At 49.8% G+C, this 21,029-nt stretch overlaps 1 protein-coding gene and 1 non-coding gene across 2 annotated transcripts; both read left to right on the top strand.

The window, feature by feature from the left end:
* Positions 1-3,799: 3,799 nt before the first annotated feature.
* On the top strand, positions 3,800-19,925 carry EIF2S2 (eukaryotic translation initiation factor 2 subunit beta). Its single transcript, XM_061571903.1, has 9 exons — positions 3,800-3,986; positions 7,528-7,729; positions 10,548-10,645; positions 11,504-11,672; positions 12,298-12,398; positions 14,576-14,724; positions 15,122-15,178; positions 15,508-15,593; positions 18,581-19,925. Exons 1-9 carry the CDS (start codon positions 3,972-3,974, stop codon positions 18,754-18,756), a joined length of 1,053 nt encoding a protein of 350 aa, XP_061427887.1. The 5' UTR covers positions 3,800-3,971; the 3' UTR covers positions 18,757-19,925.
* On the top strand, positions 13,898-13,971 carry LOC133354967 (small nucleolar RNA SNORD30). Its single transcript, XR_009756655.1, has one exon. It is a non-coding gene; the product is annotated as a small nucleolar RNA SNORD30 (small nucleolar RNA).
* Positions 19,926-21,029: the final 1,104 nt, after the last annotated feature.

Genomic DNA, 21,029 nt, shown 5'->3' with positions numbered 1-21,029 from the left:
CCTTTCTACGACGTCACGCGAACGTTTCGGAATATTCGTGGTGGCGCGTGACGTCAACCCCCCTCGCGGATTTGTGAACACGTCACACAGAGACTTGGTTACATGATGTCACGCAGGTTTGGAGAATTTGTATGCGAGAAGTCAAGTCTCTTACCTATATGTCAAGTGATATTTATTTTTAAACTGGCGACAGGGCTTTAAAAATACAAAGCAAAACATATATAATTAAGCCACTGTCTATCCACTGCTGTATGAAGGCCTCCGCATTCTGTGACCATCACACACGGCCCAGAGCTCCGTCATCTCCTGCTGTGGACGTCCAATCTGGGACGTGCTGAATGGCTGCAATTCAGTCACCAGTCTTTTCCATCAGATGCGTCCGGCATTGATGTTCATGATTTGTGTCTGTTCCCTGAACCACATGTTAAAATCCCTACTAGCGTATCTATTCATATCTATATAAGACAATCATAAAAACAATCCCTCAACACATTCGTCGACAATATTGTGGCTTTAAAATTAACACATATATCATAGTCGACGTTTCGGGCAACATCCCTTCATACAACATAATGAAACTCGCCTTTTGCCCGTCCAAGGACGGGTGTATTTCAGTAAATCTGAAACTTGCAAGCGAAAAGCAGAACGCGACGTGATATGAATTGCATCAGTTCGTGTGCAATTTGTCAGGCTGCGGTGACAGACTTATTTCATGTAAAGGTGATAATCCCTTGTTCATCACGACGTCCAATAGCGTGACGGAGACCGCGTGACGTCATGAGGGTTGTGAGTTGACGCCGAGGAGGGGGGAGGAGGGGCCTCGCCCCCCCATGTGGAGTGACGTCACCCGCTAGTTATTATTAATGGCAAGGGGGGGTGTCCATTTGGAAGACGTCACCTGTTCATGAGTATTAATGAGGGGGGCTGTTCGATGTGGAGTGACGTCACCTGCTCATGAGTATTAATGAGGGGGGCTGTTCGACGTGGAGTGACGTCACCTGTTCATGAGTATTAATGAGGGGGGCTGTTCGATGTGGAGTGACGTCACCTGCTCATGAGTATTAATGAGGGGGGCTGGTCGACGTGGAGTGACGTCACGTGCGGGACACACAGACATTCTTGGCTCATTGTAATAAATATTATCGGTGTGGCCAAATAATTTGTTCAATTAGATGTTTAAGTTTTATATGGGGTTTTTATATTGAGGAATAAAGATGTGAATCTATACATAATTGTAGATTAGAAAAATATATAGTTTTGCATTGATGGTAGTTCTGCATCTTCTAATAATGGACGCCAGCGATTGCACTTAACAGAAAAAAGGTTTATCGTCGTCAATATAGACAAAACCAAAACCAGTGTTTATTTTACCAGGTAAGGCTCACTGAGATTTTTCACTCTTTTTCAGAAGCGACCTGGTCACAAATAATAGCTCAGCGAAGTGGCTTATCTTGAGGACATTTATAGCAGCCAAATACTCCATTAAAGAGTTTTTTGGGTTAGATCGCGTAAATATACAAATGTGTCGTTAAAACCCGACACCACCCGACACAGATAACTAGTAAGGGTTGTCACGTAAACAGAACGTGCCAATTCGTCACTAGTACAGCACACCGGTGTGTTGGAGAGCAAATCCACAACATTTGCAATCTGAGTACGACGTTTCGCCAGTAATTACAACCAGCTTCATCAGGCGACAGCCAGATTTGCGGAGAAGTCTCTTTCGTTCCTTATCTAGAGGCGTAGATGTGGTGACCACGCAGCTGCGCTCTTGCACCACGTGGGGGAGGGGGGGATTACTGAGTCAAAGTACATTATGCATCATGTGTATTATGCGAACCCTTTGATCGTATCCTTCCTGTCTATTTTGTGTATTAAAATAGCCGTACCAACGGCAATCCTTATTGAAGTACGCTGCCCTTTGTAGGCATGCATTTAAATAATGCATTATTTGATGATTCACGCAGCACTAAGGCGGTAGCTATCCGAACGGCTAAAATTATTTTATTTATTTCAATTTCGATAGATTCTCTAATTAGTCTTAGCCAGTAGTAGCTAGTTTTGCACAGAACTTCAACATTTTCAAAATCAATTGAGTGTCCTTGTTGGCACGCGTGTTCTGCTACTGCTGACAGTTGCATTTGGGAGAATTGTATTTGTCTGATCTTTTAGTCTCGTGCTGATCATTCGTCTTGTTTGCCCAACATAACATCAACCACACGTGCAGTGAATCCTGTCACACCTTCTGTTGAGAGCTTCGGTAATACATCTTTTGTACCAGATGTTACTCTAAACGCACATTTATAAATGTCAAGAGAGAACCCGATGGTGTCAGGCAATTACCATTCCGTACAGGACATGATGAATATTTAACTCGTTAGAGGGTAACAATTGTACCCAATTGTTAAATGTTGTAGAACGTTCTTGAACACACGGTGTGCTGATGATGCAGCAATCAATTGACGCATTTGTTCATCACGTGACAACTTTAATAATTGGTTGTGTCGGGTGGAGGAGGGTTTACAACACATTTACTGAAGCGATCTAACCAAACAAATGTAATGAAATGCGTATGGCAGCAATATGTTCGTGAGCTTCATGCCACAGTCGAGGTCTGGTGGTCACAAGGAGCGCTTCGGGAGAGTTTTAAGTGAATACAATTTTTTTTTACACTGATGATCCCGTCTAGCCACTTTCCCGGCTATTTCACAAGCGAGATCCGTGGTGCGTGAGCACAACAACAGCAACAAGAGCAACAAGAGCCAAGGTGTACAGGAACAACAGAACAGACATCGATATCGCGCAGGACGAGTTCAGCGGTCTTTAATGAATCCTGGATTGCGCAACTCGTGTACCCTCGTTTTGTTAAATCCTTCATATTAAGTTCACTTGCGCGCTTGCGCGCTTACGACCGTGCAAATCTTTCGGTCGTTTTGTAACCCACTTCCCGTGATCCAATCGAGCTGACATTTTGCACACAGACTCGTTGTGCGTGACAATTTATTTTCGTGAAAATTTTTGTCAAAATTTTTTCCACTTTTTAGGAATTTTTTTTTCATATTTAATTTAAAATACCAATGTGATAAAAATGACACTTACTCAAGAAAAACAGAAATGAATAATAAAATAAAACCGATGCCACGCATATAAAGATTTATAGTGAAAAACTTCGTTTTTACGGGTTAATTTGTATCCCTGCAGTGGAGCGCAGACGACAGCGGCTCACGAGATTGCCCACAGCACGTGAAGTGAAGAACGGCCATTGCCCGAAACGTCGCTTGTTATTTTGCATTATTACAAAATATGTATACATTTGTAATATATATGTGTCCCTTGAAGGCCACACACAGACGCACAAACTGTGGAACAAATACTCGAGAACAATCTAGATTTTTATCGAGAACAAGTCACGTCACGCGGCCCGCTTCGGAGCGGGTGTGCGTATGACGTCACGCGGCCCGCTTCGAAGCGGGCGTGGGTGTGACGTCACGCGGCCTGCTTCGGAGCGGGCGACCGTGTGACGTCACGCGGCCCGGTTCGGAGCGGGCGTGTCTATGACGTCACGCAGGCGGGGCCACGCCCACACGGGAGGGGTTGGGGGAAAAAAATCCTGGAACCGGATCCGGGATTCCCCGGCAAATTGGAGACCGAGATCCGGGTCCACCACCTGCGCCCCGCCCCCCGCTCCCCGTGGCCCGCCAATGGGACCCGGGGGGTGGGCGGGGTCAGCCTCCGGGAACCGGTTCCGCAGCCCGACGCATGAGGCGGTTCCGCGGGATCCGGTTCCTACCGAGGGATCCGGTTCCTCCCCCCTCACCCACCACGGGGTCGCCTCGCGTCCACCACGCGGCTGACGCAACTCGCTCCCTGTCGGCGGGACTGGGGGAGCAGCGGGACTCGGGGCTCGGAGCGACTTCTTCACGGCCGATTTTGACGAGCAAGAGGGAGACTAACATCGCGCGGCCGCCGACATGTCGGACGAGGAGGTGCGTGCGGCGCGGGGCGGGCGAGCGGGCGACCGGCGTGGCGCTCGCGGCCCAGGCGAGCGCGGGGCCCGCCTGGACTTGCAAGGCCGCGAAGGCCGCGTCTGAGAGGGGGGGGGGGGGAGACGTCTCTGTTCATTTGCACGGAACGGCGGTCGGTCGCCTCGGCGGTGGGGGGGGGGGGTCTTGATTGTGTAATTCGAGTCGCTGCCTCGCCTCGGATTGTCGGGCATTTGGGGTAAAACATTTGTTTAATTGATGCTTTATTTCGACGCAGAGCCAGGCCTTGAGGCGGAGAGCCGTCGCTGGTTCAGCCACGTGCGGGGTTCTTGACGGGTTCCCGATGCGGCTTAAAAGGGGTGAAAGTGCAGCCCTGAAACAACGTGTCCAGTCTCACGCCACTGCTGGCTGAAGAGCCTCCCCTGGGGGGTAGCGCCCAACAATTGAAACCGAGTGCGTCTCTGCTGATTACTGAGCGATCGAACCGACGGCCTCCGTATTGCAAGACCGTCACGCCAACCATTGCGCAATGGCAGCACACCCCCCCCCCCCCGTGCCTTCTGTTTGTGTTAAATGTGCTGTAATTACACGCGATTATACACGGACTCTTTCATTAGTTGGGTTGGCCGTCTCGACACGTTTAAATGCGTCGTCGTTTCGCCAGCGCCGCTCGCAGTTCCTTTGCGAGTTTGATTCAAAAGTGATTAATGATTATGTAAAGTAATCCGATTGAGTTTTTTTGTTATCGTTAAGCGCGGATTAGTGATTATTTCAACCGCAGTGAATACCTGGTTATCGGCACATTGAAGGTGTATCCAATGTAATACTTACACGCAAGGCCGTGTTTACAGCGCGTAGCACGGGTCCAGTTCATGGTCTGTGGTGGACTTACATTTACTACCGTGCCAAGATTCGCCGTCCTCTGTAGACAATGATCATGTCATAGGCATGTGGAATTGCCACCATGCTCGGATAGGCCACTTCTGATCCTTTAATACTCTTTGTAACGGGATAATATAACTCAATTAAGACTCTGTATTGTCATCACTGGAGGATGGCTTTTGCCATGATGTAAATTCTTCTGACAGAGTGGGCAAACCATCTCGATTTTACAAAGAAAATGTGTAAATACTTTTAATTGTGAGCAGTTTTCTCAGTTGTTCAAAACAGACGTTGAAAGGGCGATGCGCAGCAGCAGCCCCCCTAGAAAACTCGACTTGCAACAACAGTTCCGCTTTGCTGGGTAGAAAACAATCTAAAGAAAAAAACCGATACATACACACGTCAGATTTCAGAAGCTAAGCAAGTGTGATCCCTGTTTATAGTGCTTGCCTGGGCAATCGCTATGCGATAAGCGCCGCATGGTTGTCGTCGGTGCCTGCGGGTCTGCGTGGTGGCCAGGAGAGCGCAGTGCAGCAGCATACATTGGTCTACAGGAGATTACCTCTACGCCTCCCCATGGCTATGCCTGCCATGTCTACGCCTCCCCATGGCTATGCCTGCCCATGTCTACGCCTCCCCTCAATTAACGAACATAACCAACATGCCCTCACCATCATGTTGAACAACGGACAAATGTACGTTGAACTTCTTTAGCACCGTACGTAGCCAACCGTGCTAATCGGAGGTGGCGGGAAAGGACAACTAAACACAGCAGTTCTAAAGAACTGAGTTTGTCAATTTAGATGATGAAAGTGCACATCTCCAGTTGCTTCCTAATATGAGAAGGGAGAATACTTCCAGGCGGACGCGTCGTCAGTGCATCTGAAAGCGCGCGGTGTGGTGACCGCCTTGGTTGGCCAGAACATAGCCCGCCGTGGTCTGCAATGGCGTGAGGAAGGCCTCATCCTGCAGCGGGTTGCCACGCGACATGCACCCTGTGTCCTCACGTTTTCCCCCTTGCATTGCTTTCAGTTGAGAGAAACATGTAAACTTGTTTACGAATCCTTTCACTCAAACTTACATATATTTTGTGAAGGCAAAGCAAGCCTCCGTATATCTCGAGGTGAAAGGTTTGTTTTCGCTACACTAGTGTTGATGTCATTTAGCAGCAAGGCGCTGTGTGATTGTGTTGTTTGTGGCTGCGATGGGTTTTTTTAGCTGAGCCTTCATAATGACAAATTGGAGTCGTGTGTCAGCAATTCGAGTAGTAAAAATACCCAACACATTCATCAGCACTGCTTTGCAAAAAGAAAGATGTGACGGGATGTTGTTTTGGTCAAAATAACCTTTTAGTTCTCTGCACTGCAGAACAGCGATTGCCAGAAATATCATCGTTGTCCATCAATGTTTTCTGAAGCCGCGTTTATGGTGGATTGTAGGGTGGAGTGGTTAGCGTTGACATCAGTGGCGAGTGATATATGAATCGTTCCTAGGCCCCCGACTTCAGCAACCTGCTCAGACCAGCGTAGTGAAGTATGGTCAAACAATCCCCGCCACCGACACGGCGAGGAGAGGCCAGCATCCAGCAGTGGACTGATTGGAATGTAAACTATTTTAGTAATTTAATGGTGAATATTAACTTTGTTTTGTGCTGTTTGCCACTACTAATATCCATCTTTTTTTTTCTTCAACAGTAACCCGAGTTGGTTTTTGAATAAAAACGTATTTCTTAGGATTTTTTAAAGATATGAAGCTAAATTCCTTAGATTCATAAGGTCAAGTAAGGCAGGTCTAGTAACAACACATATGGCGCAACATATGTTGCGATGGATTAGTCGCAATATGTCAAAGACCCATGACATTGGCAAGATGCTAAGAATGTCATGAGGTCAAATCCCAGTGAGGGTAAAATCGTCAGTGATGATCAGCTCTACAGGACCAATGAACAGTGAACCAACTGTACAGCACAAACGTCCAAATACCTTTCACCACCATGATCCTAGAATCATTGTGTTCTTGCGTACGTGTTTAACAGAGGAATAGAGGTTAGTGCAGGTACTGTGCTGTGATCCCAGAATGTCGTTTTAACTTCTGGCCAAGGTGCGTGCATGACTCGTAGCCAACACGAGCAGTGTATAATGTACACGAGGCCGAGTCGTGTTTAACTTTGTCTGTCTCTTTGTGTGTCTATATGACCACTTGATTGTGTGTCTGTTTCTGTGTGGTGAGTGGTAAAATAGTAATTAGCACACTACGCTAAGAACTCAGCGACCCGATTTCGAATTCTGCTCACAGCCAATATCAAAACCAATCTAGGGCCTCCCCTCAGTTGACTCGGCCTCAAATGAGTACCGGGCATGGTGTGTAAACATCAGCACTGGGGAGACAAGCAGTCGAGTGTGGTTTTGATCACTCACCCCCTTGTGTGCCGTGCCAGTCTTCATTGGTGCTCGCTAACTGCAGTTGTCCTGACAGTCTGTTAAAAGCTATGTGGAGGATCTTGTGTGTCTGTGCACCATTCTGAATGTCTGTATATCTGTCTATCCCTGGCATTTGTCTGACTAATCCATTGCTCCACTTCTGCCTGTCTGCCCTGCCTTTGTATGTTCTTGCTCTCTCTTCCCTGTCTGTTCTTTCTATCTATAACGGTGGCACCGATCAGATCAAGCTGTTCGACCCGAGCCTAACAAAGAAGAAGAAAAAGAAGAAGAAGCCATTTGTCCAGGAGGACGGCGATGGCGTGGACCCCGAAGACACGTCTGCTGGCGCCACGACGGACACGATCGAGCCGGTGCCGGTACCGGTGGAGCCGGTAGACCGAGTAGACCTCGACGATGCAGATGCGGACAGCAAAGCCAAGAAGGGTGAGGGGGGGGGGCGTGGGGGTTCGGTCTGGGGTTGTATCTGGGTCGACATGAGTGAGGGCCTCACGTTGGTGAGATGTTAAATCCCTCGCCTGGTATGCAGGTGGTTGTGGGTTCGACCCTGACGCTGACGCCTGCTGTATATTTGGAGTTTGCATCTGTCTCTCCCCGTTGTCGTGTGGATTTTTTCTCTGCATCCTCTGGTTTTGCGCTCCATATATAGTATTTGGCAACTATACATTTCCACACATAGTCACTTCGTCTAACGAGAATAGATAGCTCTGTGGGCCTTACGTGGTAAAATAACAAAAAATTGTGTAGATTAAATGAAGAGTAGGGAACTTATGACTGGCCTGTGACTTTATCTTGATCTGGCTCACATGCTGGGAGATGACCTGCAACTTAGTTTTGTGTGGTCTGTGTGAGGACCATTTCTGGACTTTGCGGGCCGCCGTCATGGTCTGAAGTAGGCCTCCAAATCAATTTAATTGGCCGAATACAACCTGCAACTACATTTCATAAGGACCCACATGTGGGTGTCCGTTCCTGGGATGTTACTAGGCTGGCACAATGTCAAGCAGGAGCTTGGGAACCTATTCCTTTTTGAGGACTGAATAAGACTTTCAAAAGCCTTTGGCGGGCGACCCCACATGAATAGGCGTACACCGCAGTCACTTCTCCCACCGCAAGAGGGCCCTTGCAGTGAGAAAGAAGTGGCTGAGCGTGCCAATTTAGAAATGCAGTGTTGCCAGGTCGAAAATGTTCCCCCTTTTGTACCTTGAAGCGTTGTTAGTGGAAAATAAGACCTTCAAGCTGTTGTCAGGCCTGCCACTGTATACATCTACTGATGTCATTACAGTGGCATTGACTTAATGCAGTGACAATTCGAGTGCCGTAATGATAGACTTAACCTTCATTCCAAATTATATATTTATTAAAATATAACATTTAAGTCCTATTGGATACTCTGGGTCGAAACGTCGTGATTTTTTATAATTTTTCTGTCTACGTGACTTTACCGAAAGACCCAAAGAGTATGAATTCCTGCTGTCACGAAAGCTTTAAGTCATATCGGATAGCCTGCCATGCACAGCCTAGGTAGATATCCACGAGATAAAATGTTTTTGTTTCATGAAAACGTTACGTTCGGGAGCAATGCCACAGTAGCACCACCGCAGCACTCATGGGTGTTGTACAGTGTTCATTACAAACGGAGGGCAGCCAAATGACATCGAGGACGCGATAGTGTACCCCTGGCTCATGCAGTACACTTCTACTGCACAAAGAGGCATCCAGACGCAACCTCGCATGAGCCCACAGCCACAACGTTACCCCGCAGCTTCAACAGGAAACTGTGTAGCTTCCAAAATATTGTTCCCTCTTTTTCACAAAACATCTGTTCATTTGCCCTTGCGGCCCTGAGACTGCGGTGGACATGTCCCACGTATAATGGCGGTGACCAGTCCCCTGCATAAGAGGAGCACTTTTGACTTCTTACAAATTAGTACACGGCAGAGATGTTGACCCCAACCGGGATTATTTGCACTCTGAAATGTTTGATGGTGAGCCCGCCGAGCGAGCCGTTTGCTTGCTGCGTGTGTAAGCCGGCGCCTGTGATCCTACTCTCGCAGAAAAGGGTTTCTGGATCATCAGATTTTTTCTGAGGCTCCTAAGAGAACCCTCTTGGCTGAGAGTTGGCCAGGAGATAACAATATACAAAGAGGTCTGCGAACCCATCTTTGCAGATCCTTGAATGTTATTGCCACTCAAAGGTTTTCTCTTGGTTTTTGTTTTCCCCGCTCTTTCTGGTTCCCTCTGACACCTAACACTGTCATGGAATTGACCAAACATTCCCAATGCAGGGCCATTCCTCAAAAGGCCTTGTGAGCCTGTGAATCTTTCCTCTTTAAATAAATCACATTATTATTATTCCACGACAGCGTGGGTGGCCAGATACAGCCCGTGGCCACATGAGCCTACCACTTTCAAAACGGCCCGCAAATGACGAGTTTCCGTCGCTACGAGCATCTTAGCTGCACTAAACGAGTGCTCGAGGGGAATATTGTTGACTTGGCAACAGTGTTTCAAATTTTATGACCGTGCTCAATCTCTACGTTCACTGCAAGGGCCGCTTTGTACTCGTTTGGCACGTGCAGTATTTGACGCTCTCTTATTGGATACCACTAAGGCGTTTGTTAATCTGTAGCCCACCAAAAGAAGTTAGAAGTGCTCTCTGCCCCTGCACTGTTGGTTTAAAGCAGGTGAGTTACAGCAGTTAAACGTATGCATGTTGAACTTATTTCGCACCATACGTAGCCAACCGTGCTAATCAGAGGTGTGGGGGAAGGACAAACTTAACACAAAAAGCAGTTCTATTTTCAATCGAGATTTGAAAGTGCATACCTCCAGTGGCTTCCTAAATTCGGAAGGAAGCATTCCAGACGGCTGCAAATGCTTTTCTCAAAGCATGCGATGCGGTGACCGTCTTTGTTTGATGGCCAGTCAAAAGCCGCTGCAAGGTTGAGAGGAGCTCGCGTGATAGTTTATGCTCCTTAACGAGATCGGCAAGGTATTGCGGTTCATTTGTGGCTGGCACGTTGTGTGTAACGGGTACGACCTTATGCGTTTGTTCGGCAACCGGAAGCCAATGCAGCTCAGCGAGCACTGGACGGACACGGTCGTATCTTGCAGCAATCAAGTCAGGAGTCAACTTGTTGAGCAGTTACTCAAGCACAAGTCTGCACGCTCGCAATCGCAATGCTGAATGTGGCCAATTCACGTTTTGTTTCATCTCGTGTGCTTTTAATTTTTATTGCAGAGCTCATGGATGTCTTCAATGACTTTGACCTCAGCCAGAAAAAGAAAAAAAAGAAAAAGAAGGCATTTGACCTGCAGGAGGTGGATGCTGCTCTGCCCGTACGTACGCGCGCACGGATAGATACGTGCTCTCGCCGACACACACCTGCACAAGCATGCACGCACAAAGACACATATACACGCACACACACAATGAAAAACAGCCCCCATCTAGCCTCATAAAAACTGTAGATGAGAGTGCTGTCAATGAGAAACTGGTAAGGTCAGTCTAACACTCGACAGGGTGGTGTGGCCAGTACCCCTCCCGGCTTTGCTGAGGTTTATGCATGCCCACAACACGCTGATTTAAGATGGCGTCAACTCAGGGGCGCTCAAGGGCAGGTTCAGGTATCACCCCACTGGTGTTGTACACGGCCAGGAATTGAGCCCAGGTTTTTGGGATTGACAGTGGTTTTAATCGCAGTGCCACCACTCGCCATCATACATACAAGGTGGATTAAAATAATGAGAAGTTAACAGTGGACATACAGATAGACTTCACTCCCACCATGAGAATGCGGAATTTCCACAAGTGGCTTTATAAAAAAAGGCGAATCATCTCTTATGCCTGTGTCTCTTGCACATGTGTATCACTCCCTCCCATCGCTACAATCACTGCTTCCCTCCCATCTCTACAATCACTACCTCCCTCCCATCGCTCTCTCCCATCGCGCCCTCCCATCGCTACAATCACTGCTTCCACTCATCACTCCGTCCCATCGCTCCCGTCACTGCTTCCTCCTATGTGTCCATCCCATCCCACGTTCACCCCCTCCCATCTATCACCCCTCCTTCTGTGCTTCCCCCGTCTCGTCCTTATCCTCTTTCCTATCATTACTTCCGTGTGCCGCCCCCCTCGTTCTAAATGCACCCCCTCGCTCCGCCTTGTCCCCCTCCCTACGCCTCTGATGCCGACAGAGCGAGGAGGGCCTGCTGGCCGAGGTGGACGAGGTGATACCTGAAGAGGAGGAGCCCAAGAGTGACGGGGACCTGGAGCGCGACCTGGACCTGGGGCTCGGCAACAAGAAGAAGAAGCCCAAGAAGCGCATCATCGAGGACTTGGAGAACGGGGACGACATGTTCGACGGTACGCGCTCTTCAGCACCGCCGCCACGCGCGCGCAGGGCCCCAAGGGAATGTGCCGCAGCTCAGGAATAGAACAGCCCCCCTATCTTGTAGCCGCGCGACACGAGCGAGCGGCTTGGTGCATGATGAGGCCCTCATCGTGACGTTTGCGCCCCTGTGTGTTCGTGCAACAGCAGTGATGTCACTCGAGGGCTATGAAGTAGGCGCCTGACTGAGATTTTAAAGTGGTTTTGTCTACTTTATCGTTACTTATGTATATTGTAAGTTTTGCAGGAAAATTGTATTTTCCCATTTGTATCTATGTATATGTTGAACTTCTTTCGTGCACCGTACTTAGACAACCGTTGTAATCGGAGATGCGGGGTAAAGACAACAATCTAAACAAAAAAATAAGTTCTAAAGAAATTAGTTTGTTAATCTAGATGATTTAAAAGTGCATAGCTCCAGTGGCTTCCTAAGATCGGAAGGAAGAGCATTGCAGATGGCCGAAGAAGTTCATCTGCAAGCACGCGATGCGGTGTGACCGCCTTTGTTTGATGGCGAGCCACTGGTTTAGTGTCTCTTGTCTGTGCCTGCTCTGATCACTCTGCTGATGTCCGACTGCCACTCCTCTCCATCCCCTGCAGGAGGCGACGATGACAAGTTGGATGACGACGGTGTGTCGTTCACCATGGGCATGTCGGGACCGGCATGGGCTGGCTCGGAGCGGGACTACACATACGATGAGGTACAGCCGCACACAGACAAAGGTCCCCCCGTGTAGCCTCACAGACTGTAGGGGCAAGTAAAAAGTAAAAACTTTTTTATTTTACCAGGTAAGGTACGCTGAGCTCTATAGCTGTTTATCAGAAGCGACCTGGCCACAAATGATCGCTCAACGAAGTCGCTTATGTGGAAATGTATAGCAGCCAAATACTCTAAACCCATGCGGAGGGAAACACTGGAGGACCTGGAGAAAAATCCGCACGTCCACAGGGAGAAGGTGCAAACTCTAAATACACAGAATAGGCTGACGGACATGCCTTGTGAACAGAGAGGCCTTCATCCAGCAGTGGATTGACAAGAGGTTTTATACGCACATGTACAGTACAATCCCGGCTAGCTGAATGGTCCAGCTAACCACGCTTTCAAATACAATCTATGTAAAAAACCACATTACACATTGTATGTGTATTATATCTATACACACACATGTATTGCTCTATCCACTATATGTGTATATTTACAGACATTAGTGTGTGTTATTGTACCGCGGTAGTGCAGCGGTTGGCATGCTGCACTTCGAACCCGGCGACTCGGGTTCATTTCCCGCTCGTGGTCAACACCAATAACGATTATCTGAACCGGTTAGGGGCCTCCCTAGGTTGACTCAGCCTCAAAATGAGTACCTGGTGCGGCGTGTAAACATCGCCACGAGGAAGACAAAGGTAGCCGGGTGTGGTGCTGGCCATCCACCCCCTCGTGTGCCTTGCCGGCCTTCATAGGTGCTCGCTAACAACACTTGCCCCAACAGTCTTTGCCAGGGGATCTTTGCCTTTTCACAGACAACAAAGTACTGATGGTGTGCGCTGTTCAGTCCTCGTTATGTTTGAGGGTACACAGCTTCCACCATCCCCCCCCCCATTGGCCCTTGCCTCCATTGCCCACCACCACATTGCCATACGTTATTTTGTATCACTTGAACTACAACACAATATATTTTTTTACTTATATTAATTTGAATTTTTACCTACTTGACTTTACCAAAAAAACCTAAGAATATGAATCTTTGCAGTCACGAAAGCTTCAAATCTAGAATGAATACAATACATATTTACATAATATACATACGATGTCATGTATTAGTGCATATAATGATTCGTTATATATTACATACCATATTCCAATAGATTTTTTTTTTGTTTGTACAATGTTTAGCTTTTAGGTTCAAATTTTCAAAGTGTTTTTTTTAGTTATGAGCCCACCCGATCTGGCGAAGTGCGAAATCCGGCTAGCCGGCTTTCACCTCACGACCGTGGTTCACAAGTGCGCCATTGGTTGTCCTATGGATAGACTGGCACCTACCATAAGAATGTGGAATTTTCACCACCTGGCTAAGGAGCACCCAACAGAGGTGAACTCTTTCACACGCTCGCTTGAGCAGAGACACTCTTTTGAGTGCATGGTGAAAGTGTTTTTTTAATTGTAGTTTTGAATTCTTCTCGCTCGAACATGCGTGCTTCCTCGTGACGTGATGATCAACACATGGAATCTCGTTCGACTGATGAACCAGTTGATGATAAGTTGTATTTCTGATCACGAGGAACAATGCCAGAGCTAGTCGTCGGGGAGGTTGCATTCAACCCACTTGCCATTTCACGCAACCAATGCCGTCTGGTAATGAGATGGAGCGAGATGAAACTACGGTGCAAGTTTCCTCTATCCACCTCACCTCTGTCCTACCGGCAGTACAAACGTGTACACCGGCAGGTCACGTGGTGGTGGGGTAAAGCATCAGCACTGTTCAGTGTGTGAGGCGTAGGCCAATGTCACTCTCCAGCACACCGGTGTGCTCAAGTAGTAACTATTTGGCACGTTTTGTTTACGTGACAAACCTTTAGAATTGTCTGTGTCAGGTGGTGGTGGTGGTGGGTTACCGACACATTCACATTTACACGATTTAAGCCATGAAACCTTTATTATGAGGCCAATATACCCTCTATGGTGGAGACCCTTGTGCTAGCACTGATGTGAGCAAGCAATTGCAATGCCGCTCCTTTACCCCTACCCATCTTTAACCGATGTGAATAACCTGTCACAGGCTGACTCGTGATGAAGCCTCACCCCGTATCCCATCCCTTGCTCCTCGCCCCCGTAACCCGGGGCCACGCTAACGCGCTGCCCCTGTGTGTCGGGGTCCCGCAGCTGCTGAGCCGGGTGTTTAACATCATGCGGGAGAAGAACCCGGAGATGATGGCCGGCGAGAAGCGCAAGTTCGTGATGAAGCCACCGCAGGTGGTGCGCGTCGGCACCAAGAAGTCGTCCTTCGCCAACTTCGCCGAGATCTGCAAGCTGTGAGTCGCCTTGAGGGGGATGGAGCGTGAGGGGGGGCGGGGAAGATCGTGGGCTGGGGGGCTCCATCCTGCAGTGAGAGTCCCCTCCGCTTAACGCGCTCGCTGCCTGTGACTGAATCGCCCGCCGACGCGGCCCACTGATCGCGACGGATGTCGGTCGCTTGGCAGGGTGGAGCCCGGCTAGCACTTGGAGTGGGCGACCACCCAACCGCGTCGACAGATTGTTTTGTTTTTCGCTGCGGTGTTACGTCGGAGTGCAGCAAAACCCATCGTCGTACTGCAGACTGCTCCCTCCTCGTGTATGCTGCTTTTTTGGCCCGCGCTCACCGTGCGTGACGTTCGCTTGTGCGTCATCGTGTCCCTTGCGTTGACTCTGTGCCCCTTTGTTTCCCGCTAGTTTACATCGACAACCGAAGCATCTTCTCTTGTTCCTGCTCTCCGAGTTGGGTACCAGGTACGTGGGTGGCGGTTCGGGTGGCACCCCTTGGGGCGTGCACGTGGGTTTTCTCGGTCTACTCCACCACGAGTCACACACCTCTTGATGAAATTATCCAAACTTCCAAATATATTTTGCTTCAGTGAGGCTTTCCTGGGTAAAACACCCAGCAGTTATCACTTGTTTGTATCCTGGCCGCCTCGTAGCCCAGCAAATGACAATCTCTTGAGTGATCCACCGACCCCTCCTGCACAGTTTGCTGGGCTTTAGAGGCGTAGCTGAAGCAGCAGAGGGTGGAGCCTGCGGGGAACGCGTCCACTCACCGTTTTCGTCTCTCCCTTCCGCAGCGGCTCCATAGACGGCAACAACCAGCTCATCATCAAGGGGCGTTTCCAGCAGAAGCAGATTGAGAGCGTGCTGAGGAGATACATCAGTGAGTAACGTGTGGCGCTTTTGGTGCACGGCCGTACCATTGCTGCCGCCACCCTCTTCACTCTATAAGGCAACAGAGGCAGAGGACTTCCAACGGCAAACGGTGGACTGAAGCATCAACTATTTTAGAACCCACCCTTCATGCTAGTTGCCTTTGCCCTCATGCTTCTATCCCCATATAAACCTTCACGCTCCTGCTCACAGTCCCCACTTGGGTCAGGCAGAGCACAATTCTCTCCCCCTTTGGGTGCTATGGTGGCGAGATGTTAACTACCTCGCCTGGTATACAGAAGGTCGTGGGTTCGATCCCGACCCTGACGCCTGCACTATATTTGGAGTTTGCGTGTCTCACTCCCCGTGGTCGTGTGGATTTTTCTTCGGGTCCAGAATCAACACGCCTTCAGAATATTTGGCTGCTATAAATGTCCACGTGATAAGTCACTTCGTTGGGCTATCATTTGTGGCCAGGTTGCTTCTGAAATAGAGCTGTATAGCAGCTCAGTGAGCCTTACCTGATGAAATAAAATAGTTTATCGCTTGTTTTTTTAAGCTCTTGGAGCATCGAGCCTGGGCTGTTGTCCACAGAGTTTCTGTTCCCCGCCCTTGCGTCACCTTTGGTGCTTTTTTACAGATATAAAACTATTTTAGCTTAACGAAAAAGTCCACTGAGCTATGAGCTCTTGTTCAGAGGCAACATGGCCACACATCTTTTACCTTATATTGGTTATATAGCGCCTTATGGCAAGGCGCTTTTCAATAATTATAAAATTGTATATTAGATGGTAGTGGTTAAATTAAAGAGTGGGGTTACTAAAGGTGGTGGTGTAGTTATGGTGACAGTAAGGAGGATAGGTGAGAGTGGTTAAGGATTGGTTGGGGTAGGGGTTGTGATGGTGGTGGGGTAGTAATAGGGGTGGGGTAGTGATAGTGGTTTTGATCAGGGTAGTGATAGGGCTTGGGGTAGGCTTCATCATAGCTGGAGGGCCAGGGCAGGGAGTAGTGTCTTCTATCATCATCACACCTGGGAGTTGATGGTAACAGCCAAATCAACTAAACGCACGTTTCTAAATGTGGAGGGCAAAATCGGAGGACCCGGGAGAAGAATCCACCCGGCAGCAGTGGCCTGGCAGAATAGCTGGACCACGCGCACACAGCCTGGGGCTCGACCCCACGATTATCGCGGCGCCAGTTCACGTCTCTGGCACAGCCCGCGGTGCCGGAGCCCAGCTCGCGCTATCTCTCGGAGCCGCCCCGCGTCTGTCGGGGTGTTTCAGCGGTGACGCGCCAATTTCACGAAAGCATCCGCGCATAGCTGCGCGCTGCAGATACACCCACGGCTTAATCTGCAGCGGGGCAGCATGTCTGGTGGCGCTGGTGTGTTTGTGAGGAGGGGGGAGCGGTGCGGTTAGACGGGCTCCCCGCAGGGCGCGGTGCTCTTCCCACTGCTGCCTTGTGGTAAAGTGGTACCCTATTTTATCAGCCCCGAAGTGATGATGGCATCAGTCGACCTCCGACGGGCGTTTTGACGCTATGTGATGTCCTTTCTCATAGATGTCGGCGATCATGGCCTTCCCTGCAGAACGTTGCATCAGATACTCCTCCCAGTTGCATCCATTTGTTCAAATTTCTTGGGAATCATGATTCGCTGTCTCCCCCGGCTTCCTGTGGTACTTTGAATGTCCCCAGTCAAAACATTATATTCAGTCTCTTGTTTTCTCATTACCTGTCCAAGAAACATAACTTGCCTTTTTATAACTATTCTTATAGCTTGTATTTTTTACCCACTATCAGTAACATGTATGTCACTCATCTCATCTATCCGTGAAATATTTAACATCCTCCTTAAACAAAAAACATGTTGCTTCCAGTTTCCTCTGTAGGGTTTTTTTTGTAATTGTCCAGCTTTCACATCCATACAGGAGAACAGGCCTACATCTATAGCACTGCCAATAGGTTGTGTAGTGGATTCAACTGAGTTGCAGATGTTCTCTTTGGAGGCAACACATTTATTAATACCAACACACTTAACGCAAAGGGGTAACTGCCCCTTTACCAGATAACACCCTATGGTGGTGGACCACCAGACTAATTACACTGGGAGTAGCTACAATGGACCGGACCCCAGCTTGGGTCCAGGTCCACGTGTTGGTGACTTCTTCTTGGACGTAGAACGTAACTCTTGAGATGACAACAGCAACGCAGAACCCCGGTCCCTCTCGGGGACCCGGTTCTTCTACTCGCTGGCCGTGGCTGCCTCCGCCCTTGGCCATGACCACCTCGAACCCTCGAGCAGCATCTCGCCCCGGCACGTGACCACCCCCAGCCCTCACTTGGGGCCCATGTGTAGATCTTACTTGTCACGTACCTTCCAGGGTCAACCAGAGTGCCATGGCCTGGGGTAACCTCATCCCATGGCTGACACTCACTCCCTCCTGTAGCAGTCGGCACTGCACGCCACGCATTGTGCCACTGAGCGCTATGACCCAGCGCTCACCAAGCCCCCTCTCGGGCTGGTACTACACCCACATGTACGGGGTGTCCCCGATGGCAATACATCGCACGCCGTGCCTCGCTAGAGCCGGCATTACCCAGTGACATCCACGATGTCACTACAGTTGTATAAACTCAATTTACACAGCGATACTAAGGGAGGAGGGTCGCACAGGAAGGTGAACATATGGGTGGCAGAACAGGCATTATCTACCACCACCACTTCTAGCAAATTACTGACATTGGCAGGAGCAATAAGTAGAGGTGGATTGATGCCCTCAAGGAGGGACATAAAAGAGCAAAAGTTGGGTCGACAGCAAGCCATTGCCGAGACCAGAAAAACGGCGTGTTAGAAGTTAGGCCAGCTTAATCGTCAGCCGCCATGTGATGACATTCCCTCATTGTCCCCCACCCCTCTCACGTTTGTCTCGTTCTTCCGCCCCCCTCTCTCGTGATCCGTGTCCTCCACCCCCTCAACTCCCCCCGCCCCTCCGACAGAGGAGTACGTGACGTGCCACACGTGCCGCTCTCCGGACACGACGCTGCAGAAGGACACGCGCCTCTACTTCCTGCAGTGTGAGACGTGCCACTCGCGCTGCTCCGTCGCCAGCATCAAGGCTGGCTTCCAGGCCGTGACGGGCAAACGTGCGCAGATGCGCGCCAAGGCCAACTGAGCGACAACGGAGGCGGCGGCGGCGTTGACGTCGTTGCTTTGCACTGTGACGCAAAGCAACGCGGCAGCAACGCCTGGTCACCCAACCAACCCGTGGGGCGGATCCACCACGGAGAGGAGGAGGAGGGGGGGAGAGGCATCCATTTGCCGAGCATTCCAGGGGGGATAAAATGGATGGAGCAGTGGTGGGTGGGGGTGGGTGGCAAATAAAAAGAGAGGAGAGAGCAACAACAAACAAATCGGCCAACATTTTAGCGGCAAGTTGATGCGCGCGCGCGCAAGTTGGGCGGCGCATTTTGGTCGTTTTAAAACTAAAATTAAGGGATTCCTTTTTGTCGAGTTAGCTTTTTTGCGTATTTCGCGTGCCCATTTTTCGATTCGCGCTCAAGACTGGCAGCGCATTTTTGGTCTAAAAAAGCCCCTAAAATTTTGCGAATTATTTTGAGTTTTTTGTGTACTTCGCGTGCTACTTTTTCGCCCCCAGAAGTTACATTTTTTTTGGATGTTGAAAGTGGTAATAAAAACATTTGCTTCGCCATCGGTCTTCAGCGGAAAAATTATTATTAAAATAAAAACCCAGGTGTGCATGTATCTACACCTGTGCTGTGCCTCATGCAACTTGCACAGTTTCCCAGCTGAGAATGTTTTTAAAAGATCCGACAACATCGAACGGATTTAATTGAACGTATTTACAGCCTTTTTAACTTCCTACTGTCCTACTCGACGTTCTCACACTCGCGCCAACATGTTTAACGGAAGTAAATGTGAACTCCATACGAACCCCCGACTCTTCACTGCAGTTGTCTTGTCTGGCAGAGTCATGCGGCCTGCATGCTTCCCTCCAAATCCTCGAGTTCTTTCACACCGGCATCTCTCACCCTCCTGGTGTGGATTGTCATTCGCGCGTGTTACGACGCGTCGCATCTGTGGTTTCAGAGCAAAGCTCCCTACATCAAGCGAGTCTGACCTGATTTATAACACGCAAAAACAATTCCAATGATGTTTCGCCCTCTTGTGCTTACTACTTTAAATGACGACGCTCCGTAGCGGCTCCTTTATCAAGGTGTTCATGCAACCGGTCGCTGATTCCCAGCCCCAGTAAGCGTCACCTCGAAGGAGCCCCGTGGGATTACGAGACAATAAAATCGCCGCCTTTTGCGGTCACCTGCAGAGAGACTCCTCGATTGTCATGCGTGGTGCCAGCAGTGTCTCGAGGCAGCGTAGTGGAGCGAGCGATGGCATTAAGGAAGCCCCCCGGTGTAACCCTCCCGGTATAACGCTCAATCTTTGGGGGTTCAAAGAACGGGGGAGGGGTGGGGGGTGCGTTTGGGTTTTTTTTTTAAAGAGAGCTGCGTTCGAGTGCGGTGTTGTAGCTGCGCTCGAGTGCGGTGTTGTAGCTGCGCTCGAGTGCGGTGTTGTAGCTGCGCTCGAGTGCGGTGTTGTAGCTGCGCTCGAGTGCGGTGTTGTAGCTGCGCTCGAGTGCGGTGTTGTAGCTGCGCTCGAGTGCGGTGTTGTAGCTGCGCTCGAGTGCGGTGTTGTAGCTGCGCTCGAGTGCGGTGTTGTAGCTGCGCTCGAGTGCGGTGTTGTAGTCACGAGGTGGTCGGCGGATTTGCTGCCCACAACTCGCTCCCAATCCCCCCTTCTCCCCCCGATATTGCCCTCCCCATCTGACCTGCAGTTGCCATCCTGAGTGCTGTGCGTTTGCTGTGTGCCTGCCCTGGTCGCAGCGCACCGCCGAGCTGTAGCAGGTGGTGCCGTCCAACTTCCCCGCTAACACCCCCCTCCCCCGTCTCTTATCGTGTCAGCTGGCGAGCAAGTCGGATTCTCCCAATGTCACACGAGGGGGCGATGGAAAGATCTCTAACCTAACCGCCCCCCCCCCTCCCTACATAAGTAACCTGGAGTTTTAGCACCACTCCAGCGGAATGTGAGACGCCGACTTGAAAGTCGGGGGGCCCCATCGTGTGTGGACGACGCTTTAACAGCTGCTTTGTAGCAGCTGCGTCTGAAAGCGCGTGGAGCTGTGTGGGGGAATGTGTGCACTCTGACCTGGTGCAAGTGCGCTCGGCCTTGCCGTGCCTAGAGATGGCGGCTGCACAAGCAGGTCTGGCCGGCGGAAATTTGTTCCGACGTGCGAACAGCGCCACGTGATTTCTTTCGCCGTTTTTGGGAAAGGGGATCGGTGCTCGCCGCTGCCCGTCAGGACCGCCGCTGCATCGCCGGCGCTTTCCGCTTTTCTCACCGATCGGCTCCAGTGCAGCCGCCGTTGCCTCC

This window comes from Lethenteron reissneri, chromosome 49 (genome assembly GCF_015708825.2).
Source record: "Lethenteron reissneri isolate LAM-NWPU_2019-01 chromosome 49, ASM1570882v1, whole genome shotgun sequence".
Taxonomy (NCBI): domain Eukaryota; kingdom Metazoa; phylum Chordata; class Hyperoartia; order Petromyzontiformes; family Petromyzontidae; genus Lethenteron; species Lethenteron reissneri.
Note: the sequence above shows the minus strand (reverse complement) of the source record. Positions and strands in the feature narration are given on the sequence as shown.

Bases quoted from the DNA above. Each gene is read 5' to 3' on its own strand.
- EIF2S2 (XM_061571903.1), top strand. The intron at 7,730-10,547 runs GTGAGGGGGGGG...TTTTTATTGCAG, and splicing joins GGACAGCAAAGCCAAGAAGG to AGCTCATGGATGTCTTCAAT. The intron at 14,725-15,121 runs GTGAGTCGCCTT...GTTTCCCGCTAG, and splicing joins TTCGCCGAGATCTGCAAGCT to TTTACATCGACAACCGAAGC.